We start from the raw sequence: 17,409 nt of genomic DNA on the forward strand, positions 1-17,409 counted from the left end.
CCTATGAAGTAGCGAGTGTTCTGAAATTGACTTGTTGGTTCTTTTAATGGGCGGCCAGACGTCTCGCCGGGGGCAGAAGATTGTTGTTGCATTTTTTTTTCTCGCTTCTGACTAGCTATCCTCGGCTGGCCATTTGATTTGTCTCCATACAGATTGTCAAAGGGCAGGTGGGTCACGGTTTTATATTATTGTTCGAATTTATTTTGTGGAAATAAAACCAGAATAGTTTATATTGAAATAATGTGGTAATGGAAGGATAACGTTACAAACTGGCAAAGTAACATTTAGGAACGAATGACAGCTAGCTTGTAACGTTAGATTAGCTATTCGCTAGCTAAGTTAGCTTTTGCGTAAGGTCGCTAACGTTAGCTAGCTGGTGAGGTGACCGTTTTGCATCCCGAGACGTAACGGGGCCAGTAGCTAAGCTGGCTAGGTAACGTTACCTTTTATGATATGTATTATTCCTAACATATTTCGAAACAAACAGTAACGGTGTTGTCAGTGTTAATGTGACTGTTCCTTTAAGCTAGCCTATGTAGCGAGTTAGCTAACATCATCGCTGATAATTCTGAACTCGGACGATATGTAACTGAAGTACCGTGCGTGAGTTGAGAATTCTCAACTAGCCTCGCCAGCTAACTAACTAGTTACGTTGAAAATAACTGTCTGTTAGCAATGTAGTTAGCTACAGTATCTAGCTATCGTTTAACGTTACAGGAAGGGGGTTCTTTTACTTGCGAATGCAAGATAACGTTAGCTAGTAGCTCTTCAGGAAATGACTAATTTATAGATATAGCCCCCATTCATTGTTGTCATTATTCCATATTAATATTAATTATCAACATGACTGGTTAATTCCACTTCATTGAATCAACTCATGATATCATGCAACCAGTCCAGTGAAGTGGTTGTTGGGCCTCAGTGGGAAAACATGGCATGTGGTGATCTCCTGTCAAACTCTCAGCTGTCATACTTAATATAGAACGAGAGAGAGTGGGAGGTAGGGTTATTTTGTGGGGCAGGGTCTTACACATTTAGGGTGCTGCTGTCATGCATGTGCTGCAGTATAGCCTAATAACAATACTTTGACCTAAAGTATGTATCAGAAGAACACTTTTACCTGTGCTGTTCCCATGCAGGATGTCAGGATGGATGATGGCCCAGCCCTGCCAGACAGCTTGGTGCTGGAGATCTTCCTGCGTCTCCCCCATGACACTGTGCTGAGTGCTGGCCTGGCCTGCAGACAGTGGTTGGCAGTGTCCAAAGATGAGTTCCTGTGGAGGGAGCTGTTCTACAGCTACTATAGGATCCCCCGCTCTGTGCCCAGACACCCTGGTAGGTCACATAGAACACCAGGTAGTAGGGTTGGGTTAATTCCATTTTAAACCCAACCAATACAGGAAATGATGTTGATTTCAGCAAATTAATGGTTCCATCATAGGAAAGGATGGACATTTTTCAACTTATAAAGGAGGAAAGTATTGTACTGCAAAAATGAATGTGCCAGGCCAGCACACAGTGCCCTTGTCCAGCTCCTACTTGAGGTATGAATTATCACTGATAATTGTCACTGATATCTTGTGTTCTCGTGTTAACTGTTGCTTATTGTTGTGCAGTGGCTTGAAGTACTGTCGTCGCCAATTTGCATAGATGTTTGACTTCTTCCTCCTATCTCTGTCCCTAGCTTCTCTGTCATGGTACAGGGAGTTCAAGCGTCTGTTTGACTGTATCCCCTGTGTGGAGGTCCAGACTCTGAAAGAGCACCATGACCAGGTCCTCCACCTGGCCTTCTCCCATCGCGGACACCGCTTTTCCTCCTGCTCCAAAGACTGCACCGTCAAGGTCCGTCACATTATATGACTGGAGAAGACCATAGCTTTAGCCTAGGGCCAGGGATAAGCCAAATAAATATGTTGTATTCCACAACAACAGTTGCAAGGATACATTTTTGCCCCAAGGCCAATGTTAGCATAATAGCCCAAATGGATCATTGACTGCTGTTATGCAAAAACTAAAATATAGCTATTTGTCAATATTACAGCACAGGAGCCATTGTGGACCTTAGTTTCAAGTTTGCAGTGCCCAAAAATGTGATGTAGGGGAAACAAATGTAATTGTTGAGATTTGCACATCGTAGCTGTAAACTTCTCAAATCATAGTTTATTGGTCGCGTACACAGTTTAGCACTTGTTATAGTGGGTGTAGCGACATGCTTGTTACTAGCTCCTAGCAGTGCAGTAAAAATGTCAAACAAGTACATTAATAATAATCAAAAACTATAAATCACGAATGTCAGGATGAATCCCGTTAACAACCCCAATATACTGCTTTTCTCATTATCTAACATCCTCCTCTCTCCTGCCTGTGCTGGTTAGCTTTGGGACACAGAGCGGCCCGATGGCACCATCACCATGGTGCACAGCTCCAGCATGCGCCAGTTCAACTGGGGCTACACCCAGTTCTCCCAGTTCAACGCTGACGACACCCTGCTACTGGTGTCTGGAGTCTACCTGGGCTCTCATCACTCCTCCTCTGGGGAGATCGCTGTCATCAGCTTGGGTAGGACACACACACACACACACACACACACTCTCTCCTGCTGTTTCTCACTCGCTTTTGTCTCCTTCCTTGTCTCTCTTCATCTACTCGCTCTTTCTCTTGTGCTTTCATTGGTAATTTTTCTGGAATGTGCATTACAAAGCCCAATTTCCTTTGTTAAAGGCCAATGACTTAATTCAAAACGCAAGTTATCCTCTCATTAGAAATGTTTTGGGACACAAAATGCCGTTGAGTCACAATCTCGGTGTGTCATGTGTGGGACATAGATGTGTGAAGAAATGACATACGCAGGCACACTAAATGGCATACGCAGGCGCACCTTAATTTTCACCCTAACAACAAACATTTCCTCACACTGTCTTTTTACATGCAAAACAGGTCTTTAAAGTTACAAATTTGCTCTGACACACCCAAGCCAGACCATAGCTACTACAACCAGTGGAGGCTGGTGGGAGGAGCTATAGGAGGACAGGCTCATTGTAATGACATAAATGGAACGGAGTCAAACGTGGTTTCCATATGTTTGATACCGTTTAATTTATTCCATCCAGCCATTACAATGAGCCTGTCCTCTTATAGAGGAGTTGAAATGTGTTGTAGGCTAAATGTAGATGCCAAGTTTCAGTTGCAACGGGTCATTGCTGTAGCCTACAGAGAATGTCATCTTGGTTGTCAAAATGATTTGATAAAGGATTCACACACGGGTAAATTACCACTACAGGACAATAGGACAGACACAGGATTAGTAGTCGTGCAATGATTCTTTACACTATACTTGATTATGTCACAAACAGAAATAAGGCAAACTATTAGCATTTTTGCAATCAGGAAATGGCGGAGTGATTTCTGCATAGTGCATCATTAATATTTGATCTGTCATACCTATGGTATACGGTCTGATATACCACGGCTGTCAGCCAATCAGCATTCATAAATATAAACTGGGTGGTTCGATTCCTGAATGCTGATTGGCTGACAGCCATGGTATATCAGACCGTATAACACGGGTATGACAAAACGTTTATTTTTTACTGCTCTAATTACGTTGATAATCCTGTTTGCACGTGCATTACTATAGATAAATCCAAAAGGAGAGTTTGAGTGATGATAGTTGGACAGAGAATGTCAATCTCTGAGCAAGAGGGGGAAAAAGAAGGGGGGAAAATCACTTGGATGAACGCTTGCTAGGCTATTTTCTGGCAGTCATATGCCAGATGTTAAGACTACAAACCATTATAAATGGCCTATTTGTTAGATTTATTTCAATAGGCATAGGCTACTGACTAAAATCTGGGTTTATAATTGCAATTCAGCTTTGCCGTGGTTTGCTGCGCTAGATGCAGGTAGCCTATAGGCCAACATCTAATTTCAGGGGAAAATCCACAACGAAACTGACATTAAATGTGGAGAATTATACATTTGCGATAGATCTGTCACCATGATCACAATGGATAACTTCCAATTTAATTAAACATTACCATTTCATAACTGCATAATAACACAAGCCTACAACAACAACAAACTGAAGTTATAGACTATTTATTAAATCCGTTTGCCTGCTCCATGTAGGCTACACAAGTGGCACAAATTGATTTGCAATGACTCCAGCATATTGTAATTTCAACATATTTATTGTATCAAATGGTAGGCTACAGTAGTCTACAATGGCATATAAATAAATAGCCTACTTGATGGCCAACAGATGCAAATGTTTCATTCTCAACATTTTAATCAATGTCATTCCCCATAACAGAAGCTCAAGAGGGAGTTCCATAACTTTCATTTCAAATTTCCACTCGCGCAGCTCTCGAGACCGAAGAACTAGTGAGCACGCGTAAAACCCTTCGCTTGATACGGTTTTCCATAAGAAAAGGCGACTTTAAAATGCAGTTTACTTTAAACCATCACAGAGCGAATGTATCTAAAGCGCTCTAGTGAGCCTAAAGTCATTTTCCAGTGCTTTGTCGCGGTTATATCAGTTCTACCGCGTTAATGTTTTCTGGAAAAAGGGTTTGAAATAGGTGTCTCCATAATGACAATCTAAATAGCCTACCTAGAAATGGTAAAAAATTGTCACGACATGCGCGCGTGCTGCTCAGTCTCCGTGACTCTACAGCGCTTTCTCAACCAGTGATCTCAACACACCCTTCCGGCCTTCCCCACCACTCGTTCACTCATTCAGTAACAGCCTTCTCACTGCCTGATAGTCAGCAGCAGCAGGTCATAGTGAAATATAATAATGACAAATGCCATGGCGGCAGCGATGCAATTTAGAAGTAGCACAAAAAACCGAAACCCGCGAGCAGTACATTTTTACCCGCAACATCGTTTTCAAAATCGTCCTATTTGGCCGAAAAACTGCGGACATGGCATGTCTGGTACAGACCCGTATAAATTGTCTGATCGCCCTCTAGTGGCAAAAGTAAGAACTGGCCAAAAAGGCAAAGTCGGAGGAGAAGGAAGAAAAAAAACTTTCCTTGACAGAATAATTAGAGGCATACTAAGACAAAATAAGCGTGACACATTGGTGCAGGAAATTAAGAAATTGATTTAAAATGCTGAAATTAAACAATTAACTATGCTAATTAGGAAAGCTGTGTGCATCAAGAAAATGGTTGCCTGTCTCAAATAAAAGCCTGTCTCTAAGCGCCTGTTGTGTTCAGTGATTTAAGTAAATAAGTGCTGGGGCTATTAATGGAAGTTTTACGGTAGGCAATTTTTTTATATTATTTATTATTTGTTAATGCTATATACAACGTCCTATGTACATAAGTGGACATTCTATGAAGGGGCATATTATTATTTTTTATAGTAAAACAATGACCAGTTTGGGTTGCAGTTGTAAAAACAAACATATAGTCTGTTTGGCCCGCAAATTAGTTCTTGTTTTTTCAGTATGGCCCATGCGGTGATTGAGTTTAAGTGATCATTATCCGATGTGGATAACATGGAGAACCATAACGGTGTCTTGTCCTGTCCTCCTCCACAGAGAACTACACCCTCCTGTCACGTGTGAGGAACAAGCCGTACGATGTGTTTGGCTGCTGGCTGAATGAGACCCACCTCATCTCTGGCAACCTGCACTGGATCGGAAACATGACCTCCTGCTCTGTGCTCTGGCTCAACAAAGCCTTTCAGGTCGGTTCCATACATTGTCAAAATGTTATGGTTGGTAGAGAACAATAGTTCTTGAACAATTTATATAGTGACCATTTTGACTGGATCATTGTATGACTGGTCAAACTGAGCCAAATTGTGGATGTCTCGCACAGAATTAATATGAATTAATCAGTTTCTTTGTCTGGAGATTTGGTCCATGTCAGCTCTCTCTCGCTCTCCCCTAGTCAGAGCTATCAGCCCCCTAAGTATATTTGCTTAGGTTCCTTCCAGTCTAATGACCTGTATGTATTTCACTGTGCCATGTGTGTTCATGCATGATCCTTTCTCTCCCCAGGACGTGGAGTCTGAAAATGTCAACGTGGTCAAGCGGCTCTTTAAGATCCAGAACATCAACGCCAGCACCATCCGCACCGTGATGGTGGCCCACTGCCGGCGCCACGACTCCCCAGACCTGCTGCTGGACTATGAGGCCCAGGCTCAGAGCCAGCCCCTGAGTCACCAACCCCTGCTCTTTGACCTGGGCACCACTGACAGCGAGGAGGATGAGGAGGATGACGAAGAGCGCCGGAGGGAGATGAGACTGCAGGGTCTGTCAACAGCCCACCTCCCTCAGCTCACCCCCTCTGGGCTGGAGCATGTCATACAGGTGAGCACTCCCAAAGGTTGTGTGTTACATTAGAGTAGGCCAGTATGAAAACATGGATTTCCGTGTAACAAATGGAAAGTCTACGAAATAGACCATCCGGATAGTTGAAATTACAAAAAAGTAATATAAATAAATGCTCTGGACTCTCTTGACCAATCAAAATGACACAAATGCACATGGCAGAGAACAGGCTGCTTTTCTCCGCTAGTGAAAAGTCCGATTTTTGCCATGATGGAACTGATTCAGTTAAGGTTTTCCTGGTGAGTGTTTTGCATTGTCTCAGGTCTTGTGCAAACTCTGTTAGTTGCGCGTCTGTAATTGCCATTTGGAACGGGGAGAATAGCATACCGATGTCAGGGCAGACAGGGGGGCTAATGCCGCGTTCACCTGCTCGTCAGAATTTCACATTTCCTAGTTGGAAAATGTGACTTTGTTTCATTCATATGCTTTTTGGCAGGAACAATTCTTCAACCAATAAGATTCTAGCAAACTTGATAAGCTAGGTAACATTTTTTTTGAAAAAGTCAGTGGTGAAACGTCGCAACTCGGTCCACTTATAATTCTGATTTGGAGGGTCGTTCAAGTGAAACTTCCCAGTTGGAACTAGGAATTTCCGATAACTCCGATAGCATGTGAACGTGATATAAATGCACAGCAGTAGCTCAACGCACGTTATAAAAACTACATTCAAAATGTTTTATTAAATTAAAGGCCCAGTGCAGTCAAATGTGATTTACTGTCTTTTATATACACTAAGTGTACAAAACATTAATATTGAGTTGGATCCCCTTTTGCCCTCAGAACAGCCTCAATTCGTCGGTGCATGGACTTTACAAGGTGTCGAAAGTGTTCCATAGGGATGTTCGCCAATGTTGACTCCAATGCTTCCCACAGTTGTGTCAAGTTGGCTGGATGTCCTTTGGATGGTGGACCATTCTTGATACACTCAAGCTGGTGTGCCTGGCACCTACAGTACTACCATACCCCATTCAAAGGGACTTAAATCTTTTGTCTTACCCATTCAATCTCTGAATGGCACACATACACAATCCATGTCTCGTGGCTTAAAAATAATTTTTTAACCTGTCTCCCCTTCTACGCTGATTTGAAGTGGATTTAATAAGGGATCATAGCTTTCACCTGGTCAGTCTGTCACGCATGTTTTGAGGCTATAGTTTGTAAGAAATTGTAAACAAACATTGGAGTAAAACAAGCTTATATTTTTGGTTCTGATGGGTAATGACAGTTGAACTAAGCTCATGAGGCATTTATACGTTTTTATATGTTCTCTTAAAAATCAATGAGTATAATTAATTCATAAGTCCAAAAATGGATGTAGCAACTCCTGATTTCCCCATTTAATTGTTATCCAGAAATTATTTAACTTTGAGATAAAAAGTCCAATGCAGCCATTTAAGTATTTAAAATGTCATGGTATATCCTTTTAGGTAACAATGTCACAAGGATAATTACATTTGTAATAACTTTTTCATTTTGAAAATAGGCCCAAAAAATAAATATAAAAAAACATGGCCACCCACTCAAGTAATCGAATACTAACATCTGTTTGGATATTCGATTAACTGCCCATCCCTAATCTTGATTTGGTATTCGCTGATCCTTTCTCCCCTCTCCCTCTGGTGCCCTCAGGGTCGTCACAGTGAGGCCTCCGAGGCGAGGGAGCTGGAGACCAAGTGGGCCCGGCTCATGGCTAGAGCCCACACCAAGGCCCCAGACCCCAACGTGCTCTCCTCGGCCCCTGGGGACGAAGAGGATAAGACCTACCTGCTCTTCACCACTGGCAGCCTTACCTACTCCCCCCACCAGATCGGCATCAAGCGGATCATGCCTGACCAGATGACCACGTCTGGGCCTGTTTTGGGGGAGGAGCGCAGTACTGACGAGTTCTTTGACTCTCTGGACCATGTGATCGACATTCACGGCCACATCATCGGCATGGGCTTGTCTCCAGACCACAGGTGAGTGAGTGTTAGTCATGAGTAGCAGTGAGAAGAGGCTGGATAACTTGGTTGCATGGCTACAGGGGCAAAGATGTGGCAGGAGGAGTGTACCTGAAACCCCTTGAATGACTGTCATAGTAACTATTTGTCTTACAAAATCACCTTGCTTTCCTCACTTTGTTTTTAATGCTGAACAAGTACACCTTGAACAAGTATGTCCATGCTGTTGTCCGTCTGTCCAGGTATCTGTATGTGAACAGTCGGGCGTGGCCGGCGGGCTGCGTGATCTCTGACCCCATGTCTCCGCCCCCCATTGCCGAGGAGATCGACCTGCACGTTATTGACCTGAAAAGCCTGCGGGAGGAGAGGCGGAGCCTGAGGGCCCACCGAGCCTTCACGCCCAACGACGAGTGCTTCTTCATCTTCCTTGACGTCAGCAGAGACTTTGTGGCCAGGTACGTATGTCAAGTCTGCTCTAACATTTACAGGCAGTATGGGGTCGCTATGGTTGTGTTTTATAAAGAATTTCAGATCCCTTTTTAAAAGTTGTCTGTGTAAAGATATTGGGTGTTTGTGTCGGATACTAACAGGGAGAAATTGTGTGGATTATATGAAGAACATGTCTTACCATATGCAGATTTTCTAATTTGATAACACCATAATCCTGTTCAGAATGAGTTTTATGAAGTTGAACTGAGCACAGAAATCACCTACTTTAGTCATTCACCAGTGACTGGTCTATCGCTCTCCCACTAGTGGCGCAGAGGACAAACACGGTTACATCTGGGACCGTCACTACAACATCTGCCTGGCGCGGCTGCAGCATGACGATGTGGTCAACTCTGTGGCCTTCAGCCCGGCCGACCAGGAGCTGCTGCTCTCCGCCAGCGACGACTCCACCATCAAGGTTTGGCGCTCGCCACGCATGGTCCGCCTGGCCCAGACGCCCGCCCGCCCCCCGCGCCCACGCAGCCTCCTCTCCTGGCTGGGCCGCAACAAGAAGACCACCTCTGTCAACGGGAAACCCTGAGACAGGCGGAAGGGGACTGGAGATGGTGGGGGGAAAGACTCATGGGTGACGCACTCTCCAGTAGTTATCTTCAGTGTGGGCAAATCACACTTTTACCTTGAACTCACTGTGTTATGGCTGCCTACACATTGTGGTACATATAACATCACCAAGGACGTGTGAGAGCTGGGGTAAGCCAGAAGGAGATGCAACAGTCCCCTCCATAAATGTCATTATTTAAGGTCACACCTAGCAAGGTGAATTGATTCTACAGTGAATATCATACTGTACAGACAAGTTCCTCCTGGACCTTTGCAAAGTCTGGGGGGAGACATTCATTTGATATAATGATCATGTTTCCAATTATTGAATGAACTACTAGAGAAGAAACATTGGAGAGGACTTCAGGAGAGAAAATTATAGTTTGTTCACTAAAGGAAGAGGAGAGATGTGGACACTAAAATATGGTCAAAGATCACCCCATTTCTTGTCTTCGGTTTTTATGTATTTCGCTCTGTGTCAATACACGAGTAATTATATATATTCTTTCACGTTTTTTTTATGTTGGGTTGTACCACCACATCAGTGTTGTCCTCAGATCTGCAATCATGACATCTGAAATGACCTCTCATTGGAGGTAAGGTAACTACAACCTTATCCCAGCTTTCGTCATGCATAAAAACATGTTGTAAAAGTTTGTTTTTAAATGTCTTTCTGTTTTTTTTTGTTTTCACAGGCTATTCTGCAACTTTACGCCAGCTTTGAGTGACTTTTTTAAAAAAATAAAGAAGAAATTCCTATCACTTTCATGATAGGTTCAATCTGTGAGTTCCTTGTCTTTAGTTATGATCAGAGCCAAACACACAAGTACTCAACCAAAGACAGATTCAACATATTAAGTTACCACAATTTCTTTAGGACAGAAGCAAAATAAGTTTTATTGTCAAAAGATCCATTATGTTTCAGGTAGTTTGTATTTTCTCCACAGTCAGTTATTTAGCTGTATCAGCTATAGGACTGTGGCAGTCATGAAATTTAGTCAGCTGTTTGTCATGCAAATGACTGCTGTTCTCATGGTAATGGTCTGTTAATTAAAAAACACGTTTAGCATCTCCATGAAAACAACCTGCTGCAAGCCGCTGATGCAAGCCTTTGGAACATCTACGTTTTAAAAAAGTAACAAATCCATTTAATATACCACATCACAATACATACGTTTTAGGCAGGTCTAAAGAAAATGTATTTCAGAAGGACAGAATTAGTTGGCCTACGGGTTATTTGGCTATGGGATGTAGGCTAGTTTGTTTAGCAGACAGGATATGCTAAAGTTCCATGCCATTATTTTATTGTAAGAATATAATTGAACTTAGCTGAATAAAATAAAGGATATTTTTCCCATTCCAGAGCGAGTGTGCATATGAAGTGGCTATGTTGAGTGTGAAAGTGATTACAGGTCCTACACACTTTGGCAACTTTAGTTGTGAATGATACAAAACTTGGAATGTCTTAGAAATATAACAATTCTCTATTACTGAGCTATTCAAAATCAAATACTAATTTACTATAATTGTAGGCTAACTAAGCCTGCCTGCACAATCAATGAACCAACAACATCACTTAGGCCTATATGCTCTCTCGCAGACTCATGGATAGAACGTTTGGAGCGTAGCATCAGGTAACCAGTCCATCCAGTATGCATCATAATACAGTCCACACTCAAAGGCCATTATTAGAATTTGTTTAATTTGAGTATAGGTTAGACAAAGTATGTACCAAAGACATCTTAAATTTGTTTTTTCAGATTATTTTTCTGTCACGTGTACTGTGAGGTAGGCTTGTATAATTACTTGTATAATGGCACCTGTGTAGGTTGGTGGAAATCCCCATCACTGAGAATGAGGGGGTCATCATTCTGTAGATGTGTGGAAATTATCCAACCATTATGTAGAATATAATAAACTACATTTCTCAATCTGACTCCAATATGTGAATACATGCAACAGGCCCTGTACATCTCTGGAGCAATCTAGTCAAGGTAGCGAGCCTTACATCACATCTCAGTATGACTATAATGAGCATGTCTAACTTGCACCATTATGCAGTTATTAAGAGATACATATAGCTAATCGTGGCTATATTGAGTCATCATGCTGGGTCTCAGTGCCTGCACGTTGCAAGTATATCACCTTCTCTCACTCTTCCACTACAACGGTCTTAAGTGAGTTGCGTACTAACAACGCATGTCCAGAGTGCATAGGAAGAGATTAAGGGTATTTTCACATATAGTCCTCTTTAAATGGGGTGGCAGGTAGCCTAGTGGTTAGAGCATTGGGCCAGAAACCGAGGTTGCTAGATCAAATCCCAGAGCAGACATGGTAAAAAATCTGTCATTCTGTCCCTGAACAAAGGGCAGCTAACCCACTGTTCCCGGTAGGCCGTTATTGTAATTAAGAATTTGTTCTTAACTGACTTGCCTAATTAAATAAAGGTTAAAAAAATGAATCCAACTCAGGGGTAAAAAGAAAAGCTAAAGAACTCAGTCCTTGACTTTAAACTCTTACCAGGTCACTTCACCTATTTTGTGCTCAGAGTCCTCTTTGCATTCATATTGCTATGTTAAGGGACCAACATCTTTTTCCAACATTCACTCAATGCACTCTGGGTTTTTACAAAGTGCAGGACAAGTCATTCCACCAGAACATGTTATTGGACAGCTACAGTATACCCCTTTCTGTGTTTACAAATATTGCTGCATATTGCAAATCAACTAAACTCAGCAACAACAAAAAAAGAAACATCCTCTCACTATCAACTGCGTTTATTTTCAGCAAACTTAACATGTGTAAATATTTGTATGAACATAACAAGATTCAACAACTGAGACATAAACTGAACAAGTTCCACAGACATGTGATGAACAGAAATGGAATAATGTGTCCCTGAACAAAGGGGGGGGTCAAAATCAAAAGTAACAGTCAGTCTCTGATGTGGCCACCAGCCGCATTAAGTACTGCATTGCATTTCCTCCTCATGGACTGCACCAGATTTGCCAGTTCTTGCTGTGAGATGTTACCCCACTCTTCCACCAAGGCACCTGCAAGTTCCCGGACATTTCTGGGAGGAATGGCCCTAGCCCTCACCCTCCGATCCAATAGGTTCCAGACGTGCTCAATGGGATTGAGATCCAGGCTCTTCGCTGGCTTTCTTACTGCCGCCAAGAGTCGAGCACATCTGTGCGTGATGGCAGTGTGTTGTTTACTTGAAAACAACATTTTGGAAGCTAATAGATTGCATTTAGTTAAAAGATTAGACATAATTGTAATCAGAAGATACTATTAACATGTAAATATGATTGTTAACAGAATGCACAGCAAAATAATAACTGCAGATTAAATTAAAAGTTGTACACCCATAGAGCTAGAATTGATTTTGTACCTGATGTTGTGATTCTCACCAAATATGTTGTTGTCTTCTCACACTATTCAAACCCCACAAGTGAATAAAACAGCTTATGTAGCTCTCTTTATAGATCACATATTGCAAACAAATAATCTGAACTAAAATCTCCACACATATTTTGGAATTTCTGTGCTTCCTTGACAATCGCTAACCAATATCCCAAAACAGCATGTTTTTTTCTGAGAGCCTGCACATCATCATCTTCCCTCTTGTGTGGTTCCAATGTGAGAGGTTATTTGTATTTGTATTTTTTATGGACCCCCATTAGCAGCAGCAGATACTCTTCCTGGGGTCCAGCAAAATTAAGGCAGTTTATACAATATTAAAAACATTACAATACATCCACAGATTTCACAACACACTGTGTGCCTTCAGGCCCCTACTCCACCACTACCACATATCTACAGTACTAAATCCATGTGTGTGTATAGTGCGTATCTTATCACGTGTGTGTGTGTGTTTGTGTCTGTGCCAATGTTTGTGTTGCTTCACAGTCCCCGCTGTTCCATAAGGTGTTTTTTTATCTGTTTTTTAAATCAAATTTGACTGCTTGCGTCAGTTACTTGATGTGGAATAGAGTTCCATGTAGTCACGGCTCTATGTAGTACTGTGTGCCTCCCATAGTCTGTTCTGGACTTGGGGACTGTGAAGAGACCTCTTGTGGCATGTCTTGTGGGGTATGCATGGGTGTCCGAGCTGTGTGCCAGTAGTTTAGACAGACAGCTCAGTGCATTCAACATGTTGATACCTCTCATAAATAAAAGTAGTGATGAAGTCAATCTCTCCTCTACTTTCAGCCAGGAGAGATCTACATGCATATTATTAATATTAGCTCTCTGTGTACATCCAAGGGCCAGCCGTGCTACCCGGTTAAGTGAGTATTTTGTTCCAAATACAATGCTTTTAGTTTTAGAAATATTTAGGACTAACTTATTCCTTGCCACCCATTCTGAAACTAACTGCAGCTCTTTGTTGAGTGTTGCAGTCCTTTCAGTCGCTGCAGTAGCTGACGTGTATAGTGTTGAGTCATCCGCATACAAAGACACTCTGGCTTTAGTCAAAGTCACTGAAGTCTAACAAGACAGCCCCCACACAATAATTTTATTATCAATTTCTCTCAGCCAATCATCAGTCATTTGTAAGTGCTGTGCTTGTTGAGTGTCCTTCCCTATAAGCATGCTGAAATTCTGTTGTCAATTTGTTTACTGTGAAATAGCATTGTATCTGGTCAAACACAATTTTTTCCAGAAGTTTACTAAGGGTTGGTAACAGGCTGATTGGTCTGCTATTTGAGCCAGTAAAGGGGGCTTTTGTGAAGAGGGCATGACAAAGCCTATTCCCCCTCAGCAGACTGAAAAGATTTGGCATGGGTCCTCAGATCTTCAAAAGGTTCTACATCTGCAACATCGAGAGCATCCTGACTGGTTGCATCACTGCCTGGTACGGCAACTGCTCGGCCTCCAACCGCAAGGCACTACAGAGGGCAGTGCGTACGGCCCAGTACATCACTGGGGCTAAGCTGCCTGCCATCCAGGACCTCTACACCAGGCGGTGTCAGAGGAAGGCTCTAAAAATTGCCAAAGGCCCCAGCTACTACCGCATGACAAGCGGTACCGGAGTGCCAAGTCTAGGACAAAAAGGCTTCTCAACAGTTTTTACCTCCAAGCCATAAGACTCCTGAACAGGTAATCAAATGGCTACCCAGACTATTTGCATTGTGTCCCCCCCACCACCCGCCAACCCCTCTTTTACGCAACTGCTACTCTCTGTTTATCATATATGCATAGCCACTTTAACCATACCTACATGTACTTACTACCTCAGTTAGCCCAACTAACCGGTGCCTGTATATAGCCTCGCTACTGTTATTTTTCACTGTTTTTTTACTGTTGTTTTTTATTTCTTTACTTATCTATTGTTCACCTAATACCTATTTTTTACTTACAAATTGTACTGTTGGTTAGGACCTGTAAGTAAGCATTTCACTGTAAGGTCTACACATGTTGTATTCGGCGCATGTGACAAATAAACTTTGATTGGATTTACTATTCTTGGGTAGCGGAATGACTTTGGTTTCCCAACCAGGCCTGAGGGCACACGCTCTCTGGTAGGCTTAAATTGAAGATGTGGCAAATAGGAGTGGCAATATCATCTGCTATTATCCTCAGTCATTTTCTATCTACGTTGTCAGACCCCGGTGGCTTGTTATTCTTGATAGACAACAATAATTTCTTGACCTCTTCCACACTAACTTTACGGAATTCAGAAGTACAATTATTTTCTTTCATAATTTGATCAGTTATACTTGGATGTGTAGTGTCAGCGTTTGTTGCTGGCATGTCATCCCTATGTTTGCTTATCTTGCCAATGAAAAAGTAATTAAAGTAGTTGGCAATATCAGTGGGCTTTGTGATGAATGAGCCATCTGATTCAATGAATGAAGGAGCTTCCCAAAATTATTTTATTCCCAAAATGTCATTTAAGGTGCTCCAACTCTTTTTACTATCATTCTTTATATAAATTATCTTTGTTTCATAGTGTAGTTTATTTTTATTTAGTTTTGTCACATGATTTCTTAATTTGCAGTACGTTTGCCAATCAGTTGGGCTGCCATACTTAATTACATTTACATTTACATTTTAGTCATTTAGCAGACGCTCTTATCCAGAGCGACTTACAGTAGAGTGCATACATTTTATTACATTTTACATACTGAGACAAGGATATCCCTACCGGCCAAACCCTCCCTAACCCGGACGACGCTATGCCAATTGTGCGTCGCCCCACGGACCTCCCGGTTGCGGCCGGCTGCGACAGAGCCTGGGCGTGAACCCAGAGACTCTGGTGGCGCAGCTAGCACTGCGATGCAGTGCCCTAGACCACTGCGCCACCTGGGAGACCATAATTGCCATACCTTTTGCCTCATCCCTCTCAACCATACAATTTTTCAATTCCTCATCAATCCAAGGGGATTTAACAGTTTTTAACAGTCATTTTCTTAAATGGGTGCGTGCTTATTAGTAACTGGAATAAGTAGTTTCATAAATGCGTCAAGTGCAGCGTCTGGTTGCTCCTCATTACACACCACAGCAAATATTATTTACATCATCAGCATATGAATCACCACAAAACTTATTGTATGACCTCTTATACACTATATTACGCCCAGCCTTTGGAACTTTGGTTTTCCTAGATATGGCTACTATATTGTGATCACTACATCCTAATGATTTGTATAGTGCTTTAAAGCAAATATCTGCAGCATTAGTAAAGATGTGATCAATACATGTTGATGATTTAATTCCTTGGGTTATGGCAGAGGAAACGGTGTTGCAGTATTCTAGTATCAGGTGCGGGAATAATGACAAGCGAACCTGAGTGGCTTTGTGTTCATATTGCCCTAAAAAAGGGAACCGGACCGAGAAGTTCAAGTGCACAGAACTCAGACCACATCACGAGATGGTCTCAGTTCGGTTCGCTTCTGGGGCTCTTTAGAGGGGTATTAGTTCCTTTGGAGTGTGCACACTGAAAAAATTATTAAGCAAACTGCACTTAGTTCACAAAAATTGTCTGAAAGGGACCAAGTGTGAAAACATCTTGAGGTGATTCAATGGTCAAGTGGAATTTTACTGCTGGTGTGGCAGTAATAAGGTCACTGCAACAGCCCTAATCAGGTACAACAGTCATTCCTTTTTTTGGAACATATTTCTCACACACACACACACACACACACACACACACACACACACACACACACACACACACACACACACACACACACACACACACACACACACACACACACACACACACACACACACACACAATCTTAGTCTGTCAATTTAATGGATGTGATAATTAAAGATTCATACTAGATCTACATGAACACATGCAGAAACGTAATCATAAATGCTTAACCATAAGTGCTTCAGTAAATCACACATAGATAACGAATGACCCAGAATAATGTTAAGTGAAGGCGATCTACTTGTAGCATGTGTTAATGTTTAGATCTATATTGTTTTTCTTCACTTTACACAAGAAAGAGAGCCTGTCACAAGTAAATAACATTCAGAAACACTCCATTGTTATATTCAATACAATTGCTTATATCAGGGATTGGCAACTTTGATGAGGGTGGGGCCAACAAAAAAACAGAACTAATGAGGGTCCACAGTTTCCTTGTGGCTCTGCGTACCCACATCCATACACACACCCCCCACCCGAACCAATTATTTTCTTTATTGGTCCACAGGCCTACAAAAGGGGACCGCGGGACACCAGTTTCCCATCCCTGGCATATATAATAGCTTGCTAAAGGGTATTTATGAGTGAGCTCACTATCTAGAAATAAGCTTGTTATTTGAGAGTAAAGATGCATTTAGTATTTGAAAAGAGAAGGAGCTTCCTCAGCTTATCACTTTATAACATAGTTATCTTATATAATTCATTTATCATATGATAATGTATATATATATATAATAATGTATTGAATCATATCTTTACTTTATATGCCTATGCTGTGGTGTACTTATGCACACCATACAGTAGTGTATATACAGTGCATTCGGAAAGTATTCAGACCCCTTCCCTTTTTCCACATTTTGTTTCGTTACAGCCTTATTCTAAAATTGATTAAATCCTCATTAATCTAC

General features: G+C 41.9%; 1 protein-coding gene across 2 annotated transcripts; it reads left to right on the forward strand.

Annotated features, from left to right (window-relative positions):
* Positions 1-53: 53 nt before the first annotated feature.
* On the forward strand, positions 54-10,120 carry LOC120021435 (F-box/WD repeat-containing protein 5-like). Of its 2 annotated transcripts, XR_005472510.1 has the most exons (10): positions 54-167; positions 1,140-1,335; positions 1,685-1,842; positions 2,376-2,559; positions 5,549-5,697; positions 6,014-6,325; positions 7,976-8,304; positions 8,529-8,741; positions 9,043-9,932; positions 10,032-10,070. XR_005472510.1 is itself a non-coding variant. In XM_038965202.1 (9 exons), exons 2-9 carry the CDS (start codon positions 1,149-1,151, stop codon positions 9,314-9,316), a joined length of 1,806 nt encoding a protein of 601 aa, XP_038821130.1. In that variant the 5' UTR covers positions 54-167; positions 1,140-1,148; the 3' UTR covers positions 9,317-10,120. The 2 variants fall into 2 exon arrangements, 1 of the variants encoding a protein (XP_038821130.1); XM_038965202.1 differs by having other exon boundaries at positions 9,043-10,120.
* Positions 10,121-17,409: the final 7,289 nt, after the last annotated feature.

Source organism: Salvelinus namaycush, chromosome 26, assembly GCF_016432855.1.
Source record: "Salvelinus namaycush isolate Seneca chromosome 26, SaNama_1.0, whole genome shotgun sequence".
Lineage (NCBI taxonomy): Eukaryota > Metazoa > Chordata > Actinopteri > Salmoniformes > Salmonidae > Salvelinus > Salvelinus namaycush.

Bases quoted from the DNA above. Each gene is read 5' to 3' on its own strand.
- LOC120021435 (XM_038965202.1), top strand. From the start codon at position 1,149: ATGGATGATGGCCCAGCCCTGCCAGACAGCTTGGTGCTGGAGATCTTC. The intron at 5,698-6,013 runs GTCGGTTCCATA...TTCTCTCCCCAG, and splicing joins GGCTCAACAAAGCCTTTCAG to GACGTGGAGTCTGAAAATGT. The intron at 6,326-7,975 runs GTGAGCACTCCC...TGGTGCCCTCAG, and splicing joins GGCTGGAGCATGTCATACAG to GGTCGTCACAGTGAGGCCTC.